At 53.0% G+C, this 23,888-nt stretch overlaps 1 protein-coding gene across 5 annotated transcripts in view; it reads right to left on the reverse strand.

Annotated features, from left to right (window-relative positions):
- Positions 1-23,888, reverse strand: part of LOC128267731 (four and a half LIM domains protein 2) — a 47,168-nt gene that overhangs the window by 17,403 nt on the left and 5,877 nt on the right. The window contains exons 2-5 of one of the 5 annotated variants that reach the window (XM_053004623.1): positions 21,616-22,022; positions 20,017-20,188; positions 19,751-19,952; positions 19,338-19,582 (exon numbers count right to left, since the gene is read on the reverse strand). In XM_053004623.1, the coding sequence (XP_052860583.1) occupies positions 19,338-19,582; positions 19,751-19,952; positions 20,017-20,188; positions 21,616-21,770 (774 nt within the window). In that variant the 5' untranslated portion in view covers positions 21,771-22,022. Of the gene's footprint in view, positions 1-6,011; positions 7,372-7,491; positions 9,393-15,819; positions 16,422-19,337; positions 19,583-19,750; positions 19,953-20,016; positions 20,189-21,615; positions 22,023-23,888 lie in introns of those variants that run through there. The other 4 variants (XM_053004621.1, XM_053004620.1, XM_053004629.1 and 1 more) reach the window with 4 other exon arrangements.

The raw sequence follows: 23,888 nt of genomic DNA on the forward strand, positions 1-23,888 counted from the left end.
ACCATCGTCATTGAATGATCTGATGTTGGTGATCGTGCGTCACCAACAATTGGGAGACGAAAAACAATAAACAACCCACCAACCGGTATCAAGACGCTATCATTTTCCGACCCCAAAACAACGGATGACGTCATAGACTATAGGCGAAAAGTCGACAACAACTGGCAAACAACACACAGCACCACACAGGAGTGGGCTGTGTGATCTGCGTTTTCTGCGCCAATCGTCCACTTGTGATGTTAGGGGTAACCGGGCTGCCCGTTAAGGTCACTTTTGCACACGGGACAGGATCCGAGGCCGCCACGCACACGCAAGGACTGACGACGGCCAATGACGGCCACCCGAAAACCTCCAAATAAACACGCCAGAGTGCGCGGTGATTCACGGTTTCCGAACCGAAATTGATAATTTTTCACCCGACCCGAGGACGGCTTGGGAGAAGTTGTCAGCATATAATTTTACAACCTAGTCCTTGCGCGCTGCGAGGAAGTTGTGGGATGATACCACAAACATACGTCGGGCAGCGGATGATAGATCGCGATCGTGACACTCGGCACCGGTGGACGAACCAATAGTTGGAGCCCGGCGCTACTGTGAAGCACAGCAGGAAGTGTCATTCATCAATGCTTCCATACCCGGTCACCGAGAGAGCGGCCAGGGCGGATGACAGAATACCTTTCTCTGTCGAAGAATGCAAATAAAGTGACCAGTTTGTCAGCGCCTTTTATTAATTGCCAAATTTTCGCCCGGCCACTAATTTGTAGCGAGCCGCCGCAGTGGATAAATAAATAATCTCTCGCACGTCGACGTCGACCCGCGATCTCGTAAAACTCGAGTGGCGGATAAATATTTTGCGACTTTCAATTTTCATTCACCAATCATCATTACTGCGCCGGCTGTTGTTGTGCGGCCCCACCCCACGGAACGGAGCTCCGTTTTGTGTGTCGGTTTCCGGTGGTTCTCGGAGGGCGATTTTGCTGTCCGCCGTTGGCTTGGCCGGTCTTTTGGTCGGCCGCGAGTCGAGCGAGAGTCATATAAAAATAAACTCACACGAGAAGCGCACGCAGATCACGATCACTGTTTTCCCTTCTACTTTTCGGGAGGTGACGTCCTTGTCGAGAGAGCACGGCACCGTCCCGATCGTGAGTTTTTACGAGCCACCATAAATCAATGGACACTTGTGCTTGCTGAGGTTGCTCGCTAACCACCCCGGGGTCAACAACAAACTCGCCCCGGGAGCAGAGCGACGCAATATTTCCATCGCAACAGAATTACAAATGAAGTAATGATGAGCTGTGGACGCAACCCACCCGAACCCGATCCCGGGTGGTGGGTTCCGGTCGGAAAACAGGTCCCACCGAGACAGTACCCATCCGAGAACAGTGGCGGCGGCGGCTGCGGCCGCGCGTGGGACCATTTGAAATAGATTTGACGGAAGCGTTGACAGAAATGGGTCGCATGTCAGGAAACGTGTGCGCCCCGTCGTTCACGGTCGACCAGCGGGGTGGTGGGCCGCCGCCGCCAGCCAGGGGATATGGAAGCGGTCAACTTGTTACCTTTAATCGTGCACAGTGCGCGTCCGTCCCGTGTAGGTGTTGTCCCACAACCGACCAAGGAGGTTGGCTTTTTTAATCTAAATACGCCCCGCGCGCGCTACGGGTTGTTTACGGGCTTACCTGTGAGCGACAGAGAGAGAGAGAGAGAGAAAGAGAGAGAGAGCGTTTACGGTTTAGTGTCACATTAGTCAATTGGTAGTGATTTAGGAGATTCGTTGCAAACGGACCGGTGGTTGGGAAGTTATTGTGAAATGTGAAGCATATTGGAACATTTTGTAACAATCATCGCGAACCTGTGTCAGGGCGTCGTGAAAGATTTAAATCTAATGCCGCACAAAATTCAACATCGTGCTTGGTGCGTTAATTGCCTCCCGTCAAAACGTTGCAAAGTATTGTTTGCCAAACTCGCGACATTCGTTCAGAAGATTAAGGTAAAGGTTTTGGCCTTCCGTTTACAGCTTGCTATGTTTTGGCGATGTTTACGAGCCGAGCAAGAAGCATAAAAACGGTGAACGAGTAGCGTAAACAACGGTGCAAAGCAAGCTGTGGTCTCGAGTTGGAGTGAAAATCATTTGGTGTTTTAGATTAAATGAAAAGAACCTTTTTGCTGGACTTTGTCTGTTAACCATTCGTATTTATGGTTGGAAATTTGTTTAAAAATGTTAGAAGGTATGTTTGGCCTCCTGTTTTTGTTTAATATTCGAATGAGCCACAAGTAGAGCTCCACACTGAGAGTAGAGCTGAGTAGAGCTGAGTGATCCACACCAATTGATCGGTTCTAATCCAACCAACCAACTGTTTATGTTGACGACAACCACGCTTTTAGCAATCTAGAAGTTTAAGTCGAAGATCAGGACAATAAAGACGTAGAAAGATAAACTTTCCACCTGTAGCAAGGATTATTTTTTTCCAACCAAGGCGTTCGGCTGACCCGTGAAAAGCCTCGACCTGTTTACCCGACTAGTAATGATGCATTTCTCTGCCGACCGACATTTCGTTCGTCTCCTGGCACCGACGGAAATGGAAAGCGATTGCCTAGGGGTCGTCAGCCATGACACCAGCACGCCTTCAGAGGGTAGCAACGGCCAGCCAGAAGCTGTTTACTTTTCAGGTCTCGATTTCGTAAGCGCGAGAGCGTTGCGAAACAATAAATCAAACACATTTTCTTTTGGCTGTGGAACTGTGGAGCAAAACGAGGTTGTCCAAAGGAGTCGCGAGATGGATAACAAGGACGCCGGGCAGAGGGATCGAAACTGGGAGACGGCCGGCTGTAGTGCACAAGCCATAAAACCGTCTGCGTGCGTGTGTGTGTGTGTGTGTTGGGCGGTTTCATAGACTTTTGGCGTCGGTCACCACCCACACCGGCGTCCTCCCACGCGGAGTTCGAGGGGCCTTAAAAAGAGGACGGGCTACATATTATGCACCCGGCACACAATCCATTTCGCGGGCCGTGTTCGGCCGCACCACACTCCACCAGCCATAGTTTTGGGGTGCTGCTTCTTCCTCTCTTGGCTGCCAGAGTTTTCGCCGCGAAAATCGAGACACGGGTGCAGCATAGGGATCGCGATCCGTGAAAGATCACTTCGAGCGACGACCGTGAAACTATTTCTTGGGCCGCTCGGATGGGTGCTCATCGGGCGTACCGCGGCAATCTACGGTCGGATTAGCTGAAATTGATCGAAATTCCTCAGATAATCCGACCGCCGCCGCGGCAGAAGTGTTAATCTGATTAACGACCCACAACACCAAGCGGTGTTGACCCCGCCGCATCGTTGTGCCGAGGGCACAGAGATTCATCGCGAAAATGTGTTCCGTTTTGACTTCTTTCAAACGCGACGGTCGCAAGGAGCTCGGCGTCAGCGTTCGAAGTGATCCGTAAGAATTCCAGAGGAGGGGCCATAAAAACCCAAACCCAATTTGGGTGGAAAATTAGCTGGCCGGTTTTCCGACGGGGTCGGCCAAACCGTGCACGCCAAATGTGGCGCGTCCATCTCCAGCGCGATTTATTCGCCCCCGGGCCGCCGTCATTCGGAGTCATCTCTGTCTCTCTCTCTGGGGCGTGTATATATATAACTTTTATGTGGGGCGGCCGCTCGAAACAACGAACCGACCGCGAAATCACCGCAAAATGTATGCGCCCGGCTGGCCAGCCACGGTGGAGCTATTTTTGCCGCCGCCAATATTCGACCGAAACGCATCGCGCGCCGAGGATTGGAAAAATTTGGTCACCCATTTCCGCGCATTTCTCTGTCAACGCTTGGGGGGGGGGGGATGCTGAGACGATCGCTTCTTCGCGATCACCTTAATGGCCTCCCCGTTGCCTGTTATGAAGGGGGACATTAATTTGTAGTGTCCATTGCGCAATGCACCGGTCACGGATGATTGGGAGAAGCGGCGATCGCCGGGCGGCAAATTCTTTTGCCAAAAATACACCAACAAACCCCGGACAGCGGGCGAGCAAGCTGGAGGTGCCAGCGCATTTGGTTCCGGCAAACCCCGTCAGTTGCCCCAGTCTCTGTGTCGGACCCTTGCTTTTGGGGTCACCGGTGGCGGTGCGTGTTTGCGTTTGGGGGTGGTTTTGATTTATATACCAATTATCTGCTTCCTACCGCAACCCAACTGCCCCCCCGGGGGAGGATGGGATGCGCCGGACGCAGATGCTGCGGGTCGCGGTGCATGGTTTATTTTTACATCAATAATGCCGTAATAGCGGGTCGACCACCGGTGCAAAGCGGAATGATCAAAAATCCTGCACCCTCCGACGCGATGATTTTCAATTCAAAGCCTTTTTGGCGGAGGCCATCTGCGTAATGCAGATGCAAGCGCTGTTTTGTTTCAATAAATCCGACAAATCATTACCAATCGATAATTGAGATTCTTTCAACTTTTCAGGAGTCCGGAGCATCTTCATCTCATTCTTCGAGGCTTAAGGTCTCTTTTAAGGGAGAGGAAACAAAACGGAATCTCAAGGCCGCCAGGTCAAGAGAATTGTTCGTGATCCAAGATCCATTTTGAATCAAGCTGTCGACAAGTTTGCGATGATCATCATCTGAGGCAATGATTGGTTGTCCGCTGTGTATTTTGTGAACAATTAACGTTTTCCCCGATTTCTCACCTAATCCATAAAGCTCCAGCTCCAAACATGTTTCGCTTCATGAGCTTAAAGCATCGTTAGGATAGATTGGAAAACTTTATTATTTCCTTGAAAGTATCCTTCACGTTTTCGGGCGATTTTGGATCAACCCGTTTTCACTAGGTTAGACCAAATCACACCTCGCGGATCTCGAAAAGTGAAGATCACTCAGCTCAATGTCGGAAGTTGACAGTCTTTCCAAAGCGATTTGGATGTGTGCTGAATTTACCAGGTGTATAAGATGAACCTCTTTTCATTGTTTGACTGCAAACATTTAAAAATTATTACTGTCGTCCTTTATAAAATAAAGTAAGCACGTTTTAAGGCGTTTTTAAAATGCCGAGTTTCGTTCCGAGTATAGAGCATTCGCTGTATTCGCTACTTTTGCTATTTCGTTGGGCGAAAAAAGCGGTCGGAGCACATTGTTTGTTCTCGAAAGGTTATGGAGCATTGCTCCAGGAATAAAACCACGTGAGAGATAGTTTAGACACTTTAAAAGTGGTAATTTTGATCTGAAGCACAACGATTATCCTGGTGCAGTGAAAAGGTTTGAAGACGAAGAATTGCAGGCGTTGTCGGATGCAACGCATGGATTTCGAAAAGTTTTATTGGAAAGGAATCAACTATTTGCGTAAGAGTTGGGCGAAAATGCTCCGTAGTCTCTTAAGTTCCATCCCCTTCTAATGCAGACACTGAAACAAGCTGCGATGGCAGCGAAACATAAACAGCACCCGTGAAAGTCACCACCGATAATTAATTAGTTGCTTGTGGTACCCTCCGAGCCACGTGCAGATTTGTGACAATTAAATCAGAACGGGACGGGGGTCCACCACCACGCGGTAATGCGTATCAGACGCTACCAAAAGAACCTCCGAAGCGAAGCATTTCGAGTGCATTTTAGATGGCCAACGGTACCGAGTGACAGGCGCTGCTCGGTCCACACAACAAAACAGTAAAACCACAAGACAACCGCCTCTTGGCGCATAAATCACCCCCAATGGTCCTGGTGGTGGTGGCGGCGGCAAAGAGACGAGACACTGCACCGACCGGGGATCTGCCAGCCAGCCAGCGTCCTTAGCGCCATCGCCAAACCGACCGCAGGTGGCTATTTGTGGACCTCGTCACGGCCACGGTTGATCTGGTTGGGCCTAATGAAGCGCAAAGTGTTTTGGCTTGCGTCCCGACCGTGCAGGCCGCTAATTAAATTGTCAACAAGGCGCAAAAAGGGGCGCAAGCCATCGGCGGAGAAGGTGAAGTTGCCAAAAGGGGCGGAAAATAACGACACACGCCTTTGGGCGGGCGCGGGCGATCGGAACGTGGATTTCTTTCGTGTTCTTTATTCCAGAAAAGCACATAACATAGGGTCCTAGCAGTAGTCCTAGCTGGTGCTGGTGGTGATAGTCCAAGGAGTAGTGATTCCGGTGTTCGTGTGTTCGTTTCGTGTTACTCCTTCCCGTCCGGTGTCGGCGATCCGTTTAGTGTTCGGGACGGTGGCACCGGGGAAACGCTACGGCTCGGAGGACCCAAAATCAGTCCGCCCAGGTTGCCGATGTCGAAGGCCAGCTCGTCCGGGCTGAGCAGCGGTTGCCTGGCCGGAGCTGGTGAAGGCTCTCGACTTTTGGCCTCAAAGATCAGCCCGTCCAGGTGGCCGATCTCGAACACCAGCTCCTCGGGTGAAATATCCACCGGAACCGGGGAAACGCTCGGGGATCGGGATCCGCTCACGCGGAGTGAGTGTATCGGTGTGGTTACGTTGGTGGGTGTGAGCGATCGCTGCTGCCGATCGGGAGCGTCCAGAGTGGTGAGTGGTATCGGCGTAAAGTGCGTCTCGGGCGCAGGGCTTGACAGGCGTACCGTCACGGTCAGGGGCTGGTCAGGGGAAGTGGGGCGTGGGGAAACGGTCACTGGCGAGGAGGATAGGTCCGAAAGGTCCGATACCGGCGACACCGGCGACACCGGCGAGGGTGTTGAGTAGAGCGCGGGAACATTGACCGGAAACTGGGTGTGCTCGAGGATCGTCGTCGGCTCCGGAGTGGCAACCGGTGACGGTGCTACTGCGGCCATTGGCAGCCGTGGTGTTTCCTCGCCCGACCCGGCTCCCCGCCCCGTCGGGAACAGTAACCCATCGCCAACGGCCTCGCCGCGATCCGCGTTGCGTGTGATCGTTTCCACCTCCTCGTCGTCACTGTCAAAGTCCTCCAGCGACAGGTGGCTCGACTGGTGCTCCGGGAACTTCTTCAGCCACTCGCCGTAGCTCACACGATGGTTCAGCGGCACGTCCGGGTGACCCTCGGTCCCACCGTAGAACGATCTGGTGGAGAGGTCCGCGTGGAACTGAGCATCGGAACCCTGGGCGTCGGTCAGTACCAGGCTCGGGATCGCCCGTGGGCGGTACAGAAAGGGTGGCGGGGACAGCGGCGGTGGGGGCACAAAATCGATCGAGTCCATGCTGTTGATGTAGTCCTCCAGCTCGGCCGGCGACACCGACAGCCGCTGCTCGGTGAAGCTGTCCATGAACGTCTGATCGTAGTGGATCGGCGTCAGGCTGCGGGCGACGCGTCGCTTGCGCTCCTTGCGCCGTGGCTGGGTGGATGGGGAAGAGGAGGACTGACGGGGGGAGAGATTAGGCCCGACGGTGGGCAGCGTTGGGGAACGCGAACCATCGAACGCGGTCGATGTGTCCTAGAATTCGAGATAAACCGTTTTTAGAACAATCTTCATCACGCCCCGTGGCGAGTGGGTGGCGGAGACGCAGCGTTGGTGGTGGTGATCGGGCCCGCTACAGCCCTCACCCGTACTCACAGCGATCGGATCGTCGCCTGGCCGGGTCGGTGTCGTGCTGAGCGATCGCCGGATGTCGCACGGAACGGAACCATTCGCGAGGGTCGACGGTGGCGTGGAGTCCCTCGACGACGACGAGGAGGAGGACTGGTCATAGGGTGTGGGAGAGCGGGGACGGTGGGTGTCGATGGTGGGGACGAGCGGGACCAGCCGGTTGGAACGGTCAACGGTGGTGGTGGTGGTGGTGGTGCGTCCGAGTGTCGCGTCCTGGTCGAAGTCCTGGTCGTCGTCCTCCACGGCGTACGGCGAGGGGGACTTGGACTGCATGAAGTGGGTGGTGCGGGGGGTCGGGCCCTCGGAGTCGGACTCCTCGGTGTGGATGGTGATTTCGGTGGTCCAGGTACTACTTGCCTTGCGGTCCGCGCCATCCGGCACCGTCAGCAGCAGGAGGCTGGCCAGGTCCGTTTCCTTGGTCGTCCGGCGCAACGTCGGCTGCTCGGCGTGGTCCGGGCTGACCGAGCGCGACGAGGCGCGGCTCAGGTTCGCCGGGACCGTCTCGCAGGCCCGCAGCTGCGGCCCCGGTCGGCTCTCCTCTTCGCCTTCACTCTGGCTGTGGCGCGGCGTTTCGACTTCCTCGATCGAGAGCGATCGGGCCGAGCGACGTGCGATGACGGCCCGCTCCTTCACCTCGTCCATCTTGATGTCACCCCACGGGCGAGTGATGTTGGCCGCGAGTGTCGGCTCCGGCGATCGCTCCGGGACCCACTGCCGATCCTCGTCCTCGTGCATCTGGCACAGCTCCGGGATCGGGCTGATCTTGTGGCGCTTCCCGAACGCATCGACCGCCGCCGAATGCTCGTCCCGGGCGTACGTCAGCGGCACGTAGTCCTGCATGTGCGCTGCCTCTTCCTCCTCCAGCTGGCTCAGCAGCAGCAGCTCTTCGGCCCGATCGTCCTGCGAGGCGTTCGATGCGACCGAACGCCGTTTCACCGACCGGCGCGTCTCATCGTCCCGGCGGATCGGTCGGAACTTGCTCGAACTGGGACGCGGCTCCGCACCGGCCCCACCACCACCACCGTCGTCGAGCACAATCTGTGGTAGGGTGGGTGACGCGACCAGGACGTCGGTGCCGGTGCCGGACTCCGGACGTTCCGGGCTCGGAGCACGACTAACCGGCCTCGAGCGTCCTTGGAGCTCCCGCTCGACGGACTTGCGCTCCAGTTCGCGGAGCGCCACGTTCAGCTGCTCCAGCCGCTGCTCCTTCTCCTGGCTGCGCCGTTCGAGGTCACGAATTTTCACCCCCAGCGCATCGAGCCGTGCCTCGTCGAACTGCTCCACCCGGTAGCCGTCACGGTACGGGACCCCATCCTGGGCGACCGTTATGCCCTCGATCGTGCTCCGCGGTGCAGCCGTCAGCTGCTCACTGACCGCCTTCCGGTACTGCTCGAGCCCGGCCCCATCGTCCGTCGTCGGCGGGGGGCCCTCCGTGACCTGATTCGAGACGTACGCCAGGCAGTAGATGAGGTCCATCGCCCCGACGCTCGCCACTAGCACCGACAGCATAACACCCATGATTGATGTGCGGCCACAAACCCCAGAAACAAAACTCCACCCCCCGAAAACGGTCCTTCCTGCGCCGTGCGCCGGATTACGTAAGCCCCGTGTGCGTTACACAACGACCCACTCGACAACGACGGAACTCACTCACTACGATTGACTCCGAGTAACGCGCGCGCGATCTCTACAGGCCAACCGCACCGCGGCCGCGGAACATTCTCTCCGATCACAGCAGAGAGCCTCCAGACGGGATGGATTCGAGGCACCAAAAATTAATTCCCGGCCCGGACACTGCGCGGGTGAAACCTTCGCGTATCGTGCGCGATCGTGAGACGATTCACGACTGACACGCGGCCCACCATTAATCGATCACCCACCGGGAAAGAAAGAGCGCCCCGACCGGGGCTTTCATCGATTAAGTGATCGTGCTGGGCCATCGACAATAGCCATCAAACGGCCGGCGATCGGAAGTGATCGGATCGGGCCCACCTTTGATCGAACCGATTGTCAACGCGATCCCGATACCGTCGGGGAAGTCGGCGGTTTCGTTTCCGTCATTTGTAAACAAGACGGACGGACAGGTATCGCCGACGCCCCGATGCATCAGGAAGTGGCAGCGTCGAAAATAGTCTTACGGCGCTCTACTTAGGAGCAAGCCACGTCCGGACCGCGGGGTGAAACTATGTGATAGAAGCGAGCAGAACGATGCCACCCCGATCATCATCGATCCGCCGCCGCATTCTTCGACGCAATTCGCCTCAGTTATCCAATCTCTTGCAAATCTCAGTTATCAAACAATTGTTTAAACAGTTGTCATTGACTGACTGGCGTTTGCTTCCATTCGTGCAATCGTAGTAGTCTCAGTAGCGCGGAATACCGGCTTTGGTCGAACTCTACATTTGTGAGCCTACTGTGATATAACACATGGGCTGAAAAACCCCGAGCGTAACACATAAATTCATCGCTAGTCTTATTACACTCATCGATTTTTTTCAGTTGGTATTAACCTTCAAAGGAAAGTTGTTTAAATTTCTGTGATATTCTACTCTTCTCTTGATGCGACGATGCGATGTTCTTCTGACGAACACGATGCGATGTTTTTCTGACGCATCGCTCATGTGAAGGTTAATCACTGGTCACAGGTCAATCGAAACAATGGCAAAACTACGATGAACTGAACTTCGAAATTGCTCCCACATCCACCGTATTCGCCCGATTTGGTTCCCTGCGACTATTGGCTTTTCGCAGACTTCAGAAAAATGCTCACCAGTAAGAAATTTCACTGGAGTGAAGAGGTTATGGCTGATAATTAGCCCTTTTTGAGGCAAAAGATCTCCACAGGGATATGGAAATGTAACAGCGGCACTGGAATAATTGTGTGGCTCTTGATGCGGATGACGTTAAACAAAACAAAAGCGTTTTCTTTGTTAGGCTCGGGACGTTTCAGCCCATGTGTTAAGAACTCCAAGTCATCTCATTACAGGGAACAGTTACTCAGTGGACGCCATTTGTCGAAAGCTTTCTCTTCGTACATTGAAAAGGTTTGCTGAATGTTAAAATTGAACAGTCCTTAATGAATAATGCCACGGAGTGCAGTTACGAATGAATTGAACCGAGAGAGCGGGCACGTTGAGATGCATGACACACAGATTAACCTCATTTTTGAATTTAAAAGTAATTCCTGGCATGCACCGCCAAATTAATCCTACACTGTTAATAAATATCATCATAAATATCATCAAAAAATGGCTGAAATGATAAGGAAGACAAAAAACTGTGCGTCTGTGTATATGTGTACTGTGCAAAAATAAATAAATATTGTTGGCCCCGAAAGAGGCCGCTGTTTCGTTGTTGACATTGTTGCCTTAATCCTCTCGAGGCATCCGGCATCATGCTAGCCCACACCCCGGTGGGCGATAACTCTTGGGCCACGGTACGCCACGTTCGCTGTCGTGTAGTGCAATTCACGCGCAGCAATATGCACCGAAAATAATTGCGTGTCACAGTGGCGTGGCCTCATAAATCGGCATCCCGAGGCGCGGCGGCGGTGCATCTTTCGGCGGTGTTGTTGCAGTCTGCGCGCATTGCGCGTGAAATCACGGCTGACAGTGGTTAATGGCGAACCACCACCAACTGACTGTACTCTATTTTTTGTGTGCCACGACACACACACACACACCCGCCGAAGGTGTCGGTGCGTGGCAGGGCTAGTCTTTGAACTCCTCGATCACCGGTCAGCGATCGAGCGGGGCCCACGAGCGCAGCCGTCTCTCTTGGTCGATTGACGGCCAGAAGGGATCTCGGACGGGTTAAAAATACCATCACCACGGGTGATGGTGCAGCGATGCGTCATTCGTGCGGTGGCGCAGGGGGAGTCGAAATGTCAGAACCAGGCGAATCCCTATGACCTTCGGGCGCGCCGAGTGGCGAACTGAACCTGACCGGATTTGGAATGTCAGCCGCGCCGGGAGTGAAAAGCGACCGAAACACATCACGGGCCAGCGGGCTAATATTATGAAGTTGGACACACATTTCTCCACGAAACTGTGCGAACGCGATGAGCGATCCGTTCCGGTGCCAGAAGAGTTTAAATTTATTCCGACACCTCATAATGGCGTCATAATTTCGACTCGCAGTCGTTTCTCGGTAAAAAAAAAACCTAGGGTTGGTTCTAAGCCAAAAACCGGGCCGATGCGTCAAAGACGCAAGCAAAGCGCAAGATAAATGTCAGCACATGTTCGGTGTCACGTCGTTCACTCGTTTACCAACTCCTCGATGGGGTGCCATTTTAAAGAAATAAATCTTTTTATCCGGAGCCGCGATTTTATTTAAGCGATCCAGACGCTAACCCAGTGCAGTGTTTTCCACGGCCACCCCATAAATTGTGTGGGGTGCCATACAAGTTTTCCCACGTCCCGGGATCCGGGCGGACAAAAGTGTTCCGTTTAGTTATTGCATTTTCTCACAGATGGCGCTGCGACCAGGGGGTAAACGCTTTTCCGACGCTTTCCAATCCACGCCGAATACTTTGACCGGCGAGTGGACCACTTTTCGGGAAAATTCATTCATATAATCCTGGCTACTGGCGCTACGTACGTCACGCAGTAATTTGCGGTATTTACCACCCGAGAATGGCCGCTTGCGAGTGGTCGGTCGTTTGATGTGAAGTTTATGGACTATAGTCCCCGGAGCCATCGCCGAGTGGTAGACAATTAGCAATGAATAAAATCAGCTGGTCAGACCGGTCTTTACGATGCGGCGCGGCAGACGAGTCTGACCTTCAGCCTTGAGTTGGCGGAACTCAATCAAACGATGATCGATGACGATGACGGAGCATGCATTCGCGAAACGAGATACTTCGGCCGAACAGGAGGCACCACTTTAACGACTTTTGGTCTGCCGGGGGGGGCTTTAACCGGTCTTCCTGTGCCTGGAAATTACCACCTACCAGGCGCCTCCATCGGCGCTGCACTTTCGCAGTGCGCGGTGTTTCACTTCCATTAATGCGTTCCCATCCTTTTTATTGCAGGCCAGTAAAGAACCAAAGAGGGATGCACAATGGCACAATCTATATTTCGTACGAATAACGGTAATATTCACCGAGCAGTGGCGTCTCGGGTCGCAGTTCTGCTGACGATTCTCGTTCTCGACTTCGTGCCATTTGCCTTTCGGGGGATTCAGCAAGTTGGTGTCAGCGCTATTTTTGTGGCATTGTTTCCTCTGTACTATCATTATGCTCTTCGCTTCCGTTTTGGGCATGACATTTGGCCAAACCATACCGTAATGCCCGTTGCTCGCTCTCTCGTCTCGTTCGCTCTCTAATCTTCATCGTACGGTTCTCGGACTAAAGTTTCGTCACCGATTTCGTGGCCTCAGTTCGGTTGTTATTAAATTAAATTAAATCCCCCTTTAGCTGGCCTGAAACCCCCACACTGCCCGGCAAGACAAGCCAGAAAAGGACTACGGAAGCGGGATGCGAATGATGAGCTTTGTTCTGCACAATTTCTCTCGATCTTGATTAAGATAATGACACGCTGGTGTTGCCGCAGCCGGGGCCACGTGGTGGTAGAGAAGGACTCAACGTTGTCACAGAATATGCACCCGGACCCGGGCCATTGGTAAAGTTTTTTTGTTAACAACTTCCCCCGGGGAAACTTTCCGAAGCTAATGATTGTGTCAGAATGTTGATTAAAATTGTTCAAACGAAAAAGAAAGAAGGTTTGATGCTAAAAGTTTCCACACTCGATTAGCACCCAAAAAGGGAGATCCCACAGCTCCTAGTCCTTTCGCAGCAAACGCAGCAGTGGATTTGAATAAAATATGATTGGTTCCTTCCGGATACAGTATTCATGCCGAGACAGCCGAGTGTTGACTTGTCGTCAACAGCCAAACCCGAACCCGGACGTGCGTCTGTGTGTTTCACAGAACCACACGACTTACGAGCGGTACACGACGTCCGTTCTTCCGGCTGGCGAATATATTAAAAAAGTGGCCTCCAGGCTTTCGAATGTCCTGTCAGCCTGCCAGCCAGCCAGCCAGCTGCTGTGACGGACGGAGAGAGAATTCCAGTTTGGCTTTCTTGTGTTGTTTTGCTCCAAATGAATAGCCCCTGGACATCTCCGGCTTCTCCAGCCCTTGACACACACACTACAGGAATGGGAACAACGTCGGGATCTCCTCCTCTGGGATGGTATCCTTCCTGTCCACGTCAGTCGACCCGCTTCCGACCCAAAACGGACCCAAATTTCTTTTCCGGGATTCCCTATCTCGCCGCCATCCGTGTCCTTTTCTGGTTCCCGTTTCTCCAGTTCCTGCGCTTGCGGCCAAACTTCCGGGAAACAAAAACAAAAAAGGCCTCTTCTTCACTGCGGACTACTGCCGGTGACATTTAAATGTCATTCGGTCTCCTCTCGCCACCAACTTTTGGCACGGACCACCATGCGTCGGCCAGCTCACCCTTCCGTGCGGTGAGCGAAGAAACAGACAACAGACTAGCCAGTCAGCCAGCCAGCCAGCCAGCCAGGATGTGGCGTCTTATCTAAATGCCATTCTCGTGCGCTGATAGTTGTGATAGTCTGCCGGCCAATGTCCCTCGCCGAGGGGCTCCTGACGCGAGGTTTGCACTGTTTGTAGCAGCAGCTCACCGGTCCGGCCGAACACTTTCTACAACCCCTGTCTTCAACCCCTGGCCTCTCTCGCTAATCAGCAGCACCTCAATCAGGTGTCGAGCTGTGGGCAATTTGTCGTCGTCGCTCACGCTTTTTTAATTAATCTAATTACAAAACCACCCACACTAGCACCCCGGCCAAACCCAGCTAGCCATCGACCGATCCCCGGTTAACGTTCCGCGACGCCGGGACACGTGCACATGGCACCACGCGGTGCATATGGTGTCCGGTGAGTGCAGGTCTGCTCAAGCAAGACCCTTTTCTCATTAGAGCTTTTTCTAACATTTCAATCCATGATTAACCATCTCAAAATTATGGGCTGATTTATGTGTACCTTGCGCGCAGCATAATAAATGGAACGTTTTTTATTAGGTTTTAACTATCAAATCGAGCATCAAAAGGCGTTTAAGCTGAACATGTTCGCCTCACAGGGTCAGGTGAACGAACCAGCTGCAAACACAGCCTCCATGGGCCAACCGATGTCGTAACGAAACGGTGGCTTCCACTGGGTGGGTTCCGAGAGGCCGATTCTCGCTTATGGCAGTGACGGGTTCAGGCTTTGAACCGATCACTCAACCCGCCGCAGGCCACTTTGGGCCGGTCACTGTCCAAACCAATTGAACGTCGAATCGCGAATGGCGATGGCCGGGCACTAGAGTTGCGCACTCGGCGGCCTCTCTCGCAGTGAGGGGGGGCCGAAAAGCAAAAAAAAAACCCGACATCCGAATCAACCGACAGCACGCCCGCTTTAATTACGCGCTGGTTCGGTTGTCACTGGCGTTCGGAATCGTTTCGCCCTAATCGGGATGAGAGCGCGCGCACGTTGGCAGGAAAACCGACGATCGAAACAGGTTCTGCTGGCGCGCGTAACCGCACGGGGAGAAGGAGCATGCGACGGTAGCTCCGGGTTTTTGGTCGGTTGGCCGTATTTGGTTTCCCGCCAGCCAGCCCGCCCGCCGGGCCGATCGGACGATTATTTGCGGTGTGCCGCGATGATCCCTGGCCGGGCCGGTCGAGGCCACAAGAGCGTTGTCGCGCTTCGGTTGGGAAATTAATTACACGATCGGTTACTACTACTGGGCTACCGGTTACGGGGGGCCAGTGTTGCCGATCGAGTATCGGGTTCAGCCACCGACAGCTCGGATGTCGCAACTCGGATGTGTTGTGGTTTTACTCGCAGCACCGACTACTAGATCTACTCCCGTGACTAGCTCTCCAGTGAGCAACACAGAGAGAGATAGAGAGAGGGAGAGCGAGCGAGATCTCGACTGCAACCGAGTTGCGTTGCGCGGAAATGCTACACGCGGAGGCCCCGGAAGTCACGCAACATTGTTTGCGGGCAGCGAAATTTCCTCTAAATTGGAGCACTCTCACACAGGTTGGTCGAGGACACACCGTTAATGATCACTCAAACTCCACTGGAGCGCGAAGCACGATGATGATGATGATGGTGCTGACATGGTGGTGATCCCTCCCATCCGCGCCCCACCAGGACCAAAAGGGGCGGCGTAACGAGCGCCAGCGACCGCGAGACCACCGGGTCGCTCTTTCCCTATTAGCATTCTATCGGCGGCAATCAAATGTGACACACGGGCGCACACGTTTGTATAGTTTGGCAAATTACCTCGATGAAAGCAGAGCTATAAATCAGCAGTAACGGACCGTGACGGGGGGTTGCCCGTGACACAAAACGAACGCGCAGTAACGAACAGGTAACGCACCGGCCGTAACACCACTCACGCTCTCGCAGCACACATCGCACGTGTTACGCGTTACAATGTAACGGTCGAATCACTTCGCGACAGGTTGCTTAGTTCGGTATAAACAAAAACAGCAGCAGCAGCAGCAGAACCACAACAACCCGGAAAAGGACGACTTCGGACGAGGACTAGAATGTACCCGGGGAACACGTTGTTCACAAACACGCGGCGCACAAGGAAATAAAGCAAACAGACGCAACGAATTCCTTCCTTCCGAATCTCGGCCACACACCGAACCGAACCGAACCCGGGGCGACGACACTCGCTCGTTTCGCGACACGCACCACCTGGAAGCGGATGGGTTTGCTGCTGGCTCTGCCGCTCGGATCCGTCCGTCGAAGTTAGTGCGTCGGGCGCTGCTGCTCGTTACTGGCCGCTTAGTGGCCGCACTTGCCTAGTAGACCCGAACCCGCGTGCTCGGCGTCTGGTCTGGTTGTTGCACGGTGCCGGTGTGTGTTGCTGTTTCGCTTGGTCTCAGGCGGCCATCTGAATGCCGTCGGTCGGAGCCGCCTTCGAAGAGCCTCTCGTCTGCGCCGGCCGATACGGAGGTCCCGCGGCCGCGTGGAGTGCGCTATTTCGGCACGCTACTCGGCCCTCTCTCTCCTTTTCGCTCTTTTCGCGCTCTCTCTCTCTCTCTCCCAGTCTGGCCACTCACCGAGTCGTCGTCTCTGCTCCATGCCCACTTAGAAACGCCGCCGGAGGGCTGCCGAAGATGGTAGTGTTCTCTCGTGGCGCGCGCGTTTCAATGTTTTTTTGTTGTTGCTCCTATTGCTACTGGCCCCAAAACTCGTTTGCTCTCCGACGGGGTGGGGTGGGGGGAGACTGGCACAGCCGGCGGGTGCTTACTACACGTCGCTAAGCGTAGCACGGCTAATCCATCAACCAACCCGCCCGTCAGAGGCCGGGCTTTGGGTCAAGTGCGCTAAGCACCGAGCACGAAATGTCAACAAATGCTAGATGAGCATCCGAGACGACGGCCCGTCGTGGTCCATTTTGTGCGTACAAAGTCCGGTGCCGAGTCTTTTAAATGGGGCACCACATTTTATTTTGGCCACTGTCCACCACGATTATTTTGGTAAAGCAAGTAACGCGCTTCATGGGGCGAGCAGAATTCAGATTCGCCATTTTTACAGTAAATATGTGTAAAATTATCCAACTTGCCGACTGCTTTGCGTGGCCGTCATTAAAGTTGCCGTACCGTTTTAGGCAGCGCACCGGATTCAAGTTGGCGTTTGGTGGAGGAGATGGACCCGAACGGAGCATCTTGCCAAAATCGCTGTCGCATCTTTCAATTAGCCCTACCAATTAGCTAACGGCGTTTACATTTTGGGGCCACACTGTTTACGGCGAGACATTTTTTTATTATATTTACCCTCAGCTGCAGCAGCAAATTGGGGCGAAATGCTATGAGCCATCGCCTAGATGGTGCATTTTCGCGAAGCCGCTTACCAGCGTCCGCGTCAGCAAGAGGGGATTTACGTAGTCTGGCAATTGCTCAAAATTTTGCACCCGATCCAAAACCAACCCGAGTAATGGCGGCCCGAGGTCAGCCGGATCGCCCGTGGTCACTGATTTTGTGTTGTTCAAAAAGGAGCGATGAAGCTGGGGAAATTAATATCAAAAACCCGTGCTAGTAACAAAACCCGTGCTCACTACGTGTGGGACTTTTGTACCAACTCAATGTTTGAAGCTGTCTCTTCACAACCTCTCGGCTAATTGATACTCGCCCACCGGACAGCAACCGGATGTTTTTCCCTAATAAAAATAATTAAAGCCACAGCACTGTCCTGCTGCTGCTGCTGGCAGTAACTGGCCAGCACAACCACACACGCTGGTAGCAAACCAGTTCCTCTTCCGGCTACCTTATCGGCAGGACCACCACCGCGTTATCCACGCAGGGAAATCAATTATCACAACAGTGTTGTGCCAGACACAACCGGGGCAATCCCCGGGAATGCGATATGAGAGAGTCTCGGTTGCGCTGCACCTTCGCTTAATATTTTCACGCCCACGCCCGCCCAGGGCCAACCCACGTGGCGTGAGCCATTTGTGTCAATTTGTGTTATTTCAGGTCCCGTTCCTTTGCGTGATTATGATCCCGGCCCGGGGTGCGCCCATTCGTCCTTTCGATGGCCTTCAAAATGACGGCTAAACGACGACGCCCGACAGTGCCAGCGATAGACGGTGGCGGCGGTGGCGGCGGCGGCGGCGGCGGCGGTGTGCAGTTGGCCAGGGGAATCTGGGGCAGCCCCGAGTAGCGCGGAATCGTAAATATATGAAACGCGCCTTTTTTCCGCTTACAGTGCACACGAGAAACTGCGCCAGTGATAAGGTCGCAGCGAGCGCGGAAGTCCTGCACCGGAAATGGAGCGGTAGCGTCCCGCTCGGCTTTTGGCTTCGCGGCAACTACTAGCAAAAGAATGGTCAAGAAGTTAGTGAGGCGTGAAAATTATGCCACGGACTCTGCGCGCCCCCCAAAGGGATGTCCGTGCATCGGCCATGATAATACATAACGAAACGTTCCCGTTTCACCACGTGCGCCGACGACGGGGAAACAATTATGTTAATAAATTGGCCTCGTTTCCGTTCGTCCGGTTAATGTTTTTGTCTCTAAACGATCATCCATACTGTTACTTTGTTAAAGTGGTTTCTACAATATTTAAAAGTAATTGGTCTGTTTTGATACATATCGATTGCATGAGAAAGCATGATTCCACTTTGATTTACAGAAATGCGATAGCAGCGACCCCAGACATCCTTCCGCCCGTTAAACCAAACAACATCGGAGTGAGTACTCGATAACCGATTGGCGTGGGGTGGCGATTGAATCGTTCTGCTGATCGCTGTAATCGTCACGCTATGGCGCAAGTGCAACTGCCGCCAAAAGCATCACGATACGTGGGGAAGTCTTATCCTTTTCACCCGAGAAAGAGCCACAGTAAATCAAACATTGACTCTTGGCACGAGTTTATTGGCAATGTATCGAATGTACACATGGCCCATTCGGGCCACAGCAGAGGGCAAACAGCAAAACCACCGTGCCGGGCGATATAAAGTGTCGCCAACGCGGTTCGCGGTCCCGGTCCACCCCACGGCGGCGGCAGATGGGAACTTTCGCACGAAAGTGCCACACACCGTCGGGGGTAGAGCGAATTACATATGACGGGCCGGGCCGCGTGGTGCCGTTACCGTAAATCATTTGGCAACGTCACTTTTATTGGACCATTAAAGGTTTTACCGGTTTTGTTCGGAGCCATTTAGCGTTTTGTCAATCAATTAAAAGACAGTCATGTCGAAACGTGCCCACCAGGACGATGATTCATGGCGGGGCGGATTCTGGTGATTGGCCAGAGACAGATTAAGTTGCGCATGCACCACTTACCTCATCGCAGGCACTGCAACGGGGTTTCAGCATTTCCGCGTAGTGTCGCTCGCAGTAAATCTGATCGTCGTGCACACAGTAGGTCAAATCGACTAGCAGCTCATCACAGGTCTTACACTTGAAGCACCGCGGATGCCACAGGGTCTGCTCGCGAAACTTCGGGGCCGTCACAGCCATCTCGCCGTGGTTTAGCGTTTCACCGCAACCGGCGCATTTCGTTGCCTGCGGCGTATCCTTCACGTATCCTGCGGGCCAACAAGGGAAGGCTCGTTAGGGAGCTGCGATTGAATTGAGCCGAATCAGCCGTGAATAGGTGAAAAGCCCTTGTTGACCTTTCTTTCTACACAGTCACAGGCCGCCTCTAAGGAACTCTTTGACACCGGACCGACACTAAAGCAATCTCCGGTACCTACCGATGTCAAGTGCAATTTCATTCCGTGCCGCCACGAAATCCTCGTACGAGCTACGGTGCTGCTCCTCCACGTGTTTGCAGTAATCGAGGGCAAGATCTTGCTTCGGCAGCTGGTATATTAGTTGCTTGTCACGGAACCGTTCCCCTTGTGTGCCGATTTTGGGCACCTTCTCCGGCGGTATCACATCGAAGTATCGTTGAATCTGAAAGGGACATTAGAGTAATAGCGTCAGGGTTTGCGACCATCTGGGCGCCCTTTCCGCTTACCTTCGCTGAGGTCAGTATGCCTGGCGGTACCCAGGTGTAGCCCATTTGGCGCGGATCCACGCGCGAGGTGTTGGTGTCATGTTTGAAGCCGAGTCGTTCCCGCACCGTGGTCAGCTGCTCGTGATAAACGGCGTGCGTTTCCCGCGGGCATTTGCACTCTTGGCAAGTTTTCCTGCAACGACAAAGACAAGCGTTTCGTGAGCTCACTTTCCGCTATCGAACGGTAGATGGCAGCACCGGCGCTCGCAACGCTAGAAACACCAGGCGGCTCCTCCGAATGGCGAATTCAGCTGTTCGGCTACGGTATCAGCTGTTTATGCCCAATACACGCACGCGCACCCTCGCGTGTGTGTGTGTAAACAAGTAAACATTCCAACGCTCGTTCTCGGTCGAGACACTGAACAGCTCGTTTGCCACAAACGTTCAAACCACCACCACAACGGACAACAGCAGAGCGGACACGAGACTTTTCTCCGTCCGCCACCACCTTGCGGTGCGGTCGCAGGAGTTGGAGCTCATTAGAGGCACAGATTTTACTCTCACCGTACGCCGGACCCGTTGTTGTTGTGGAGTTCCGCTCTCCGGGGGATCATAAAATTTAATTGAATTAGCTCATAATGGTGATCGGTTGCGGCGGAGAGGATTTGGAGCGGGTAAAGTGGTGCATTTTATGGGCCCGTTCCGAGCCCGTCGAAAGGCAAACGTCAGTTCCGGACGATGATGCATCGGAACAGCACTTTATTAGGCGAACAAAAACGAAACATTGGCAGTCGATTGGCTTGTTTGGTTCGTATTTTTGGCATGGGTTTACGCTAATTTTAAATGATCTTCTCGTGTCTTATTCATCAAAATTCCTCAGATTTTATTTCGTTGAGTGATTAAAACGTGTCAAATTTACAGACCCGTTGAAGCATAAACTTCCGCGTTTTATGTTACCACTTTAAATTAAAGCACTTCGGGACGACGAACGCGCTGTTCTACATGCTGTTTTCAACCAACCTGTGAGAGCATCGGCGGCTAATGAGCTAGTTAATTCTCGGGGATTTATTCACCACGAGCGAAACCTAGCCGGTGAGCTCGGTGTGAGACGCCAAAATCCCTTTCTGTTGTAAAATTAGAATGACTGACACACGCGGTCCCACCTATACGAGGATCATCTATAGGTTAAAAATGTGCCATTCATCACAATAATCACGGCGGCCTCACGGCGCAAGTCAAGTTCAATGACGGTCCTACTCACTGTCTTTGTCTAGAAATTCGAGAAGACGCTCGGTTCTCGAATTAGTCTTCCAAATTTACGAGTCTCAACGTGTCTTCCAATTTTTTTCTCCTAACATAAGGGAGCGTGAACTTTCAGACACAGATTAGCAATTTGCAATATGATACTAACGAAGAGATTGTTTGAAAAATCTTTCAGATTCATGGCGATGTGTGAAGAATCAGTTTCGTTTTAGTTCGTCATTAGTTCATCGAAGGCCGTCGGAAACGAAAACCGTTTTAAAAACATGCGTTTAAAATTACAATTTTAAAGGCTGCAATTTTATTCCCCGCTTGAACCGGCAAAGGTCAACCCAATGGGGCCGTGAACGTGGCGTTTACCTTACTATCAGATCGTACAGTTCCTGTTTGTTGAATACTTTGCAGTAGGCGTGCAGCACCTTGACGCAGGCATATCGCATACCCGGCCAGGGCACCACGGGACTAGCGAGGGCGTCCCACAGCGGACAGTCGGCGTGCCGCTGTAGGTCGAGCATTTTATGCTGTTTTTTTTGTTTAGTTTGGTTTAGCTTTCACTTATTTCCAGAACTTTGCTCCGGAAGTTGGCACACTCGTTTGCACTGGTGATCGCCGTGAAGCCACGGCCACACGTTGCGCTGGAGATGTCCTCATCATTGCACTACATATTAACACTTGCAGTAGTTGTGTAATACTGTGGTTTGGTTGACTCAGCACCGTGGAAACTAATTTTTCCCGCTTTTGTTGGCAGGACACGAACTGGACACGAACTGCAAACACAAACTGGGCTCATTAGCACTAAATGATTGCGGAATGTTTATCGTTGGTTGCCACCCAACCATGCGATGGTCCTTTTTAGACATTCCTTGGAGAGTTAGTAACTGCACCACCGTCTCGCGTACTCCACACAACATACGCGGCACACACGCTGCGGATCATCATCCCGAACAGGTGTATCCCATTTCGGTTTCGGTGAATTTATGAAAATCGGAAGCCTCTCATAACTTGTCCCCCGTCACACGTGCGCGCAGAAACCAAAAATGGTCTCACATTTCTTAAATTAGAATTACATCCTAAATCTAGATGCTTCGTATTTGGGTTTATAAAGGTGCTCGTGTTTGGCTCAGAAATACGTTTGTCATCACAATGCGGCTCAAGAGCATGAAGCCAACAGTTCATTTCTGGAAAATCAAACTGATGACCACCGGCGCGGGATCGACGCTCGATCAGTTTGTTCTCCTCCAATTCGCACAGGGAGAGACAGAGCGAGAGAGGTGCAAATAAAAACAGTGCAGACAACTGGCGTGAGAAACAAGAGGAAAAGAACCAACATAAAACATCACGCCGCTTCCCACGCCGACGATCGCTCGTGTGGTGGCAAAGAAGCAAAGTCTTCAAAACCCAGGCGGAAATCACAAAACAAACGCGCGAAACGGGAAAGTAAACGGTTTGAAAAATGGAAAAGAATTTGTTTTTGGATGGCCGAAATATTTTCCACTCCCACCGAGCCGGGACGGGACACTGTCCCCCAAGCCGACCGATCGATTAAACCGTGAAAGGGGTTGGCGCGTTCTTCCATATCCACATGATCGATGTGGGGCGGTTGTGGTCTTCGCTAATGGAAAGGCAAACACACCCGCCCCGCTACTGATAGTGTTTGTTTGCTTTCTCGGTCGATCGATTTGCACGATTTTCCTTTTTTCCTGCGAGTAACAGGACTTTATTTACATCCTGTTTGTGGGGCTGCGGCTGCTGCTGTATCGTCCCCGAGCGCTTCCGGCCCGGGCTACACGCGAACCGTAAACACGCGCAGAGCTTCACCTATCAGTCTCGCTGCTTCCGCTCGGGATCAACGCGGTGGCCGCGGCGGCGAAACGCGGTGCGTTTTTCCTTGAAGACGATTCCCAGAATCTGCTTCGAGCAGGTGTTCCGCGGTTTGGCATCGTTCCGTCGTCCCGCGTCAGATGAAAGCGACGCCGCAGAATTCGGAAAAGGGAAGAAGCAAACGAACGCACACAGGAAACGGAGCCACGCTGGAAAATTATCTCCCCAGATGAGAGGCTAGAGGTCAAACATTGAGCGGAGTTTGCATTTTTCACCCTCCATCATAATTCTGTGCGGATCTCGTTGATTTATTGTGCGCCGATGTAACACACTGTGCCAGTGGCCCAGGAATTAACATCCTCGCGTATCGCTAGCAGCCATCGGGCCACTGCTAAGTAGCCGGCTGGCTGCTCAGGATTGTGGTCGTTACTTCCAAAAATAGCCAACAAACGTCACCGGCGCGGGCCCGGGTTACTTCCCGGGTTGCTTTATTCTGCCAAGATTTACAAAAATAGCCATCGCTCCCTCGCCATCAAAGCGAAGAACGCAGATAAGAAGTTATTACGCCCTTTATCAGGCTCTTTCTCTCTCGTTAGACTTTGTGGTCCGTAGCCGACTCGACGGTGACTCGACGTTCCGGTTGGTTATCCTGGCACGATGGACGTTCCGTTCCGAACGGGTCGAGCAGGGTCGATTACCGCTGCTGGCCAGCAACAGTGGTGTCCTTTCAGCGCGTTGTCGGCGTCGAAAAAAGGGCAGCGTTCGTTAGGCGTTGATAGTTCATAAATTTAATTAAATCAACCTTCGGCCCG

This window comes from Anopheles cruzii, chromosome 2 (assembly GCF_943734635.1).
Source record: "Anopheles cruzii chromosome 2, idAnoCruzAS_RS32_06, whole genome shotgun sequence".
Lineage (NCBI taxonomy): Eukaryota > Metazoa > Arthropoda > Insecta > Diptera > Culicidae > Anopheles > Anopheles cruzii.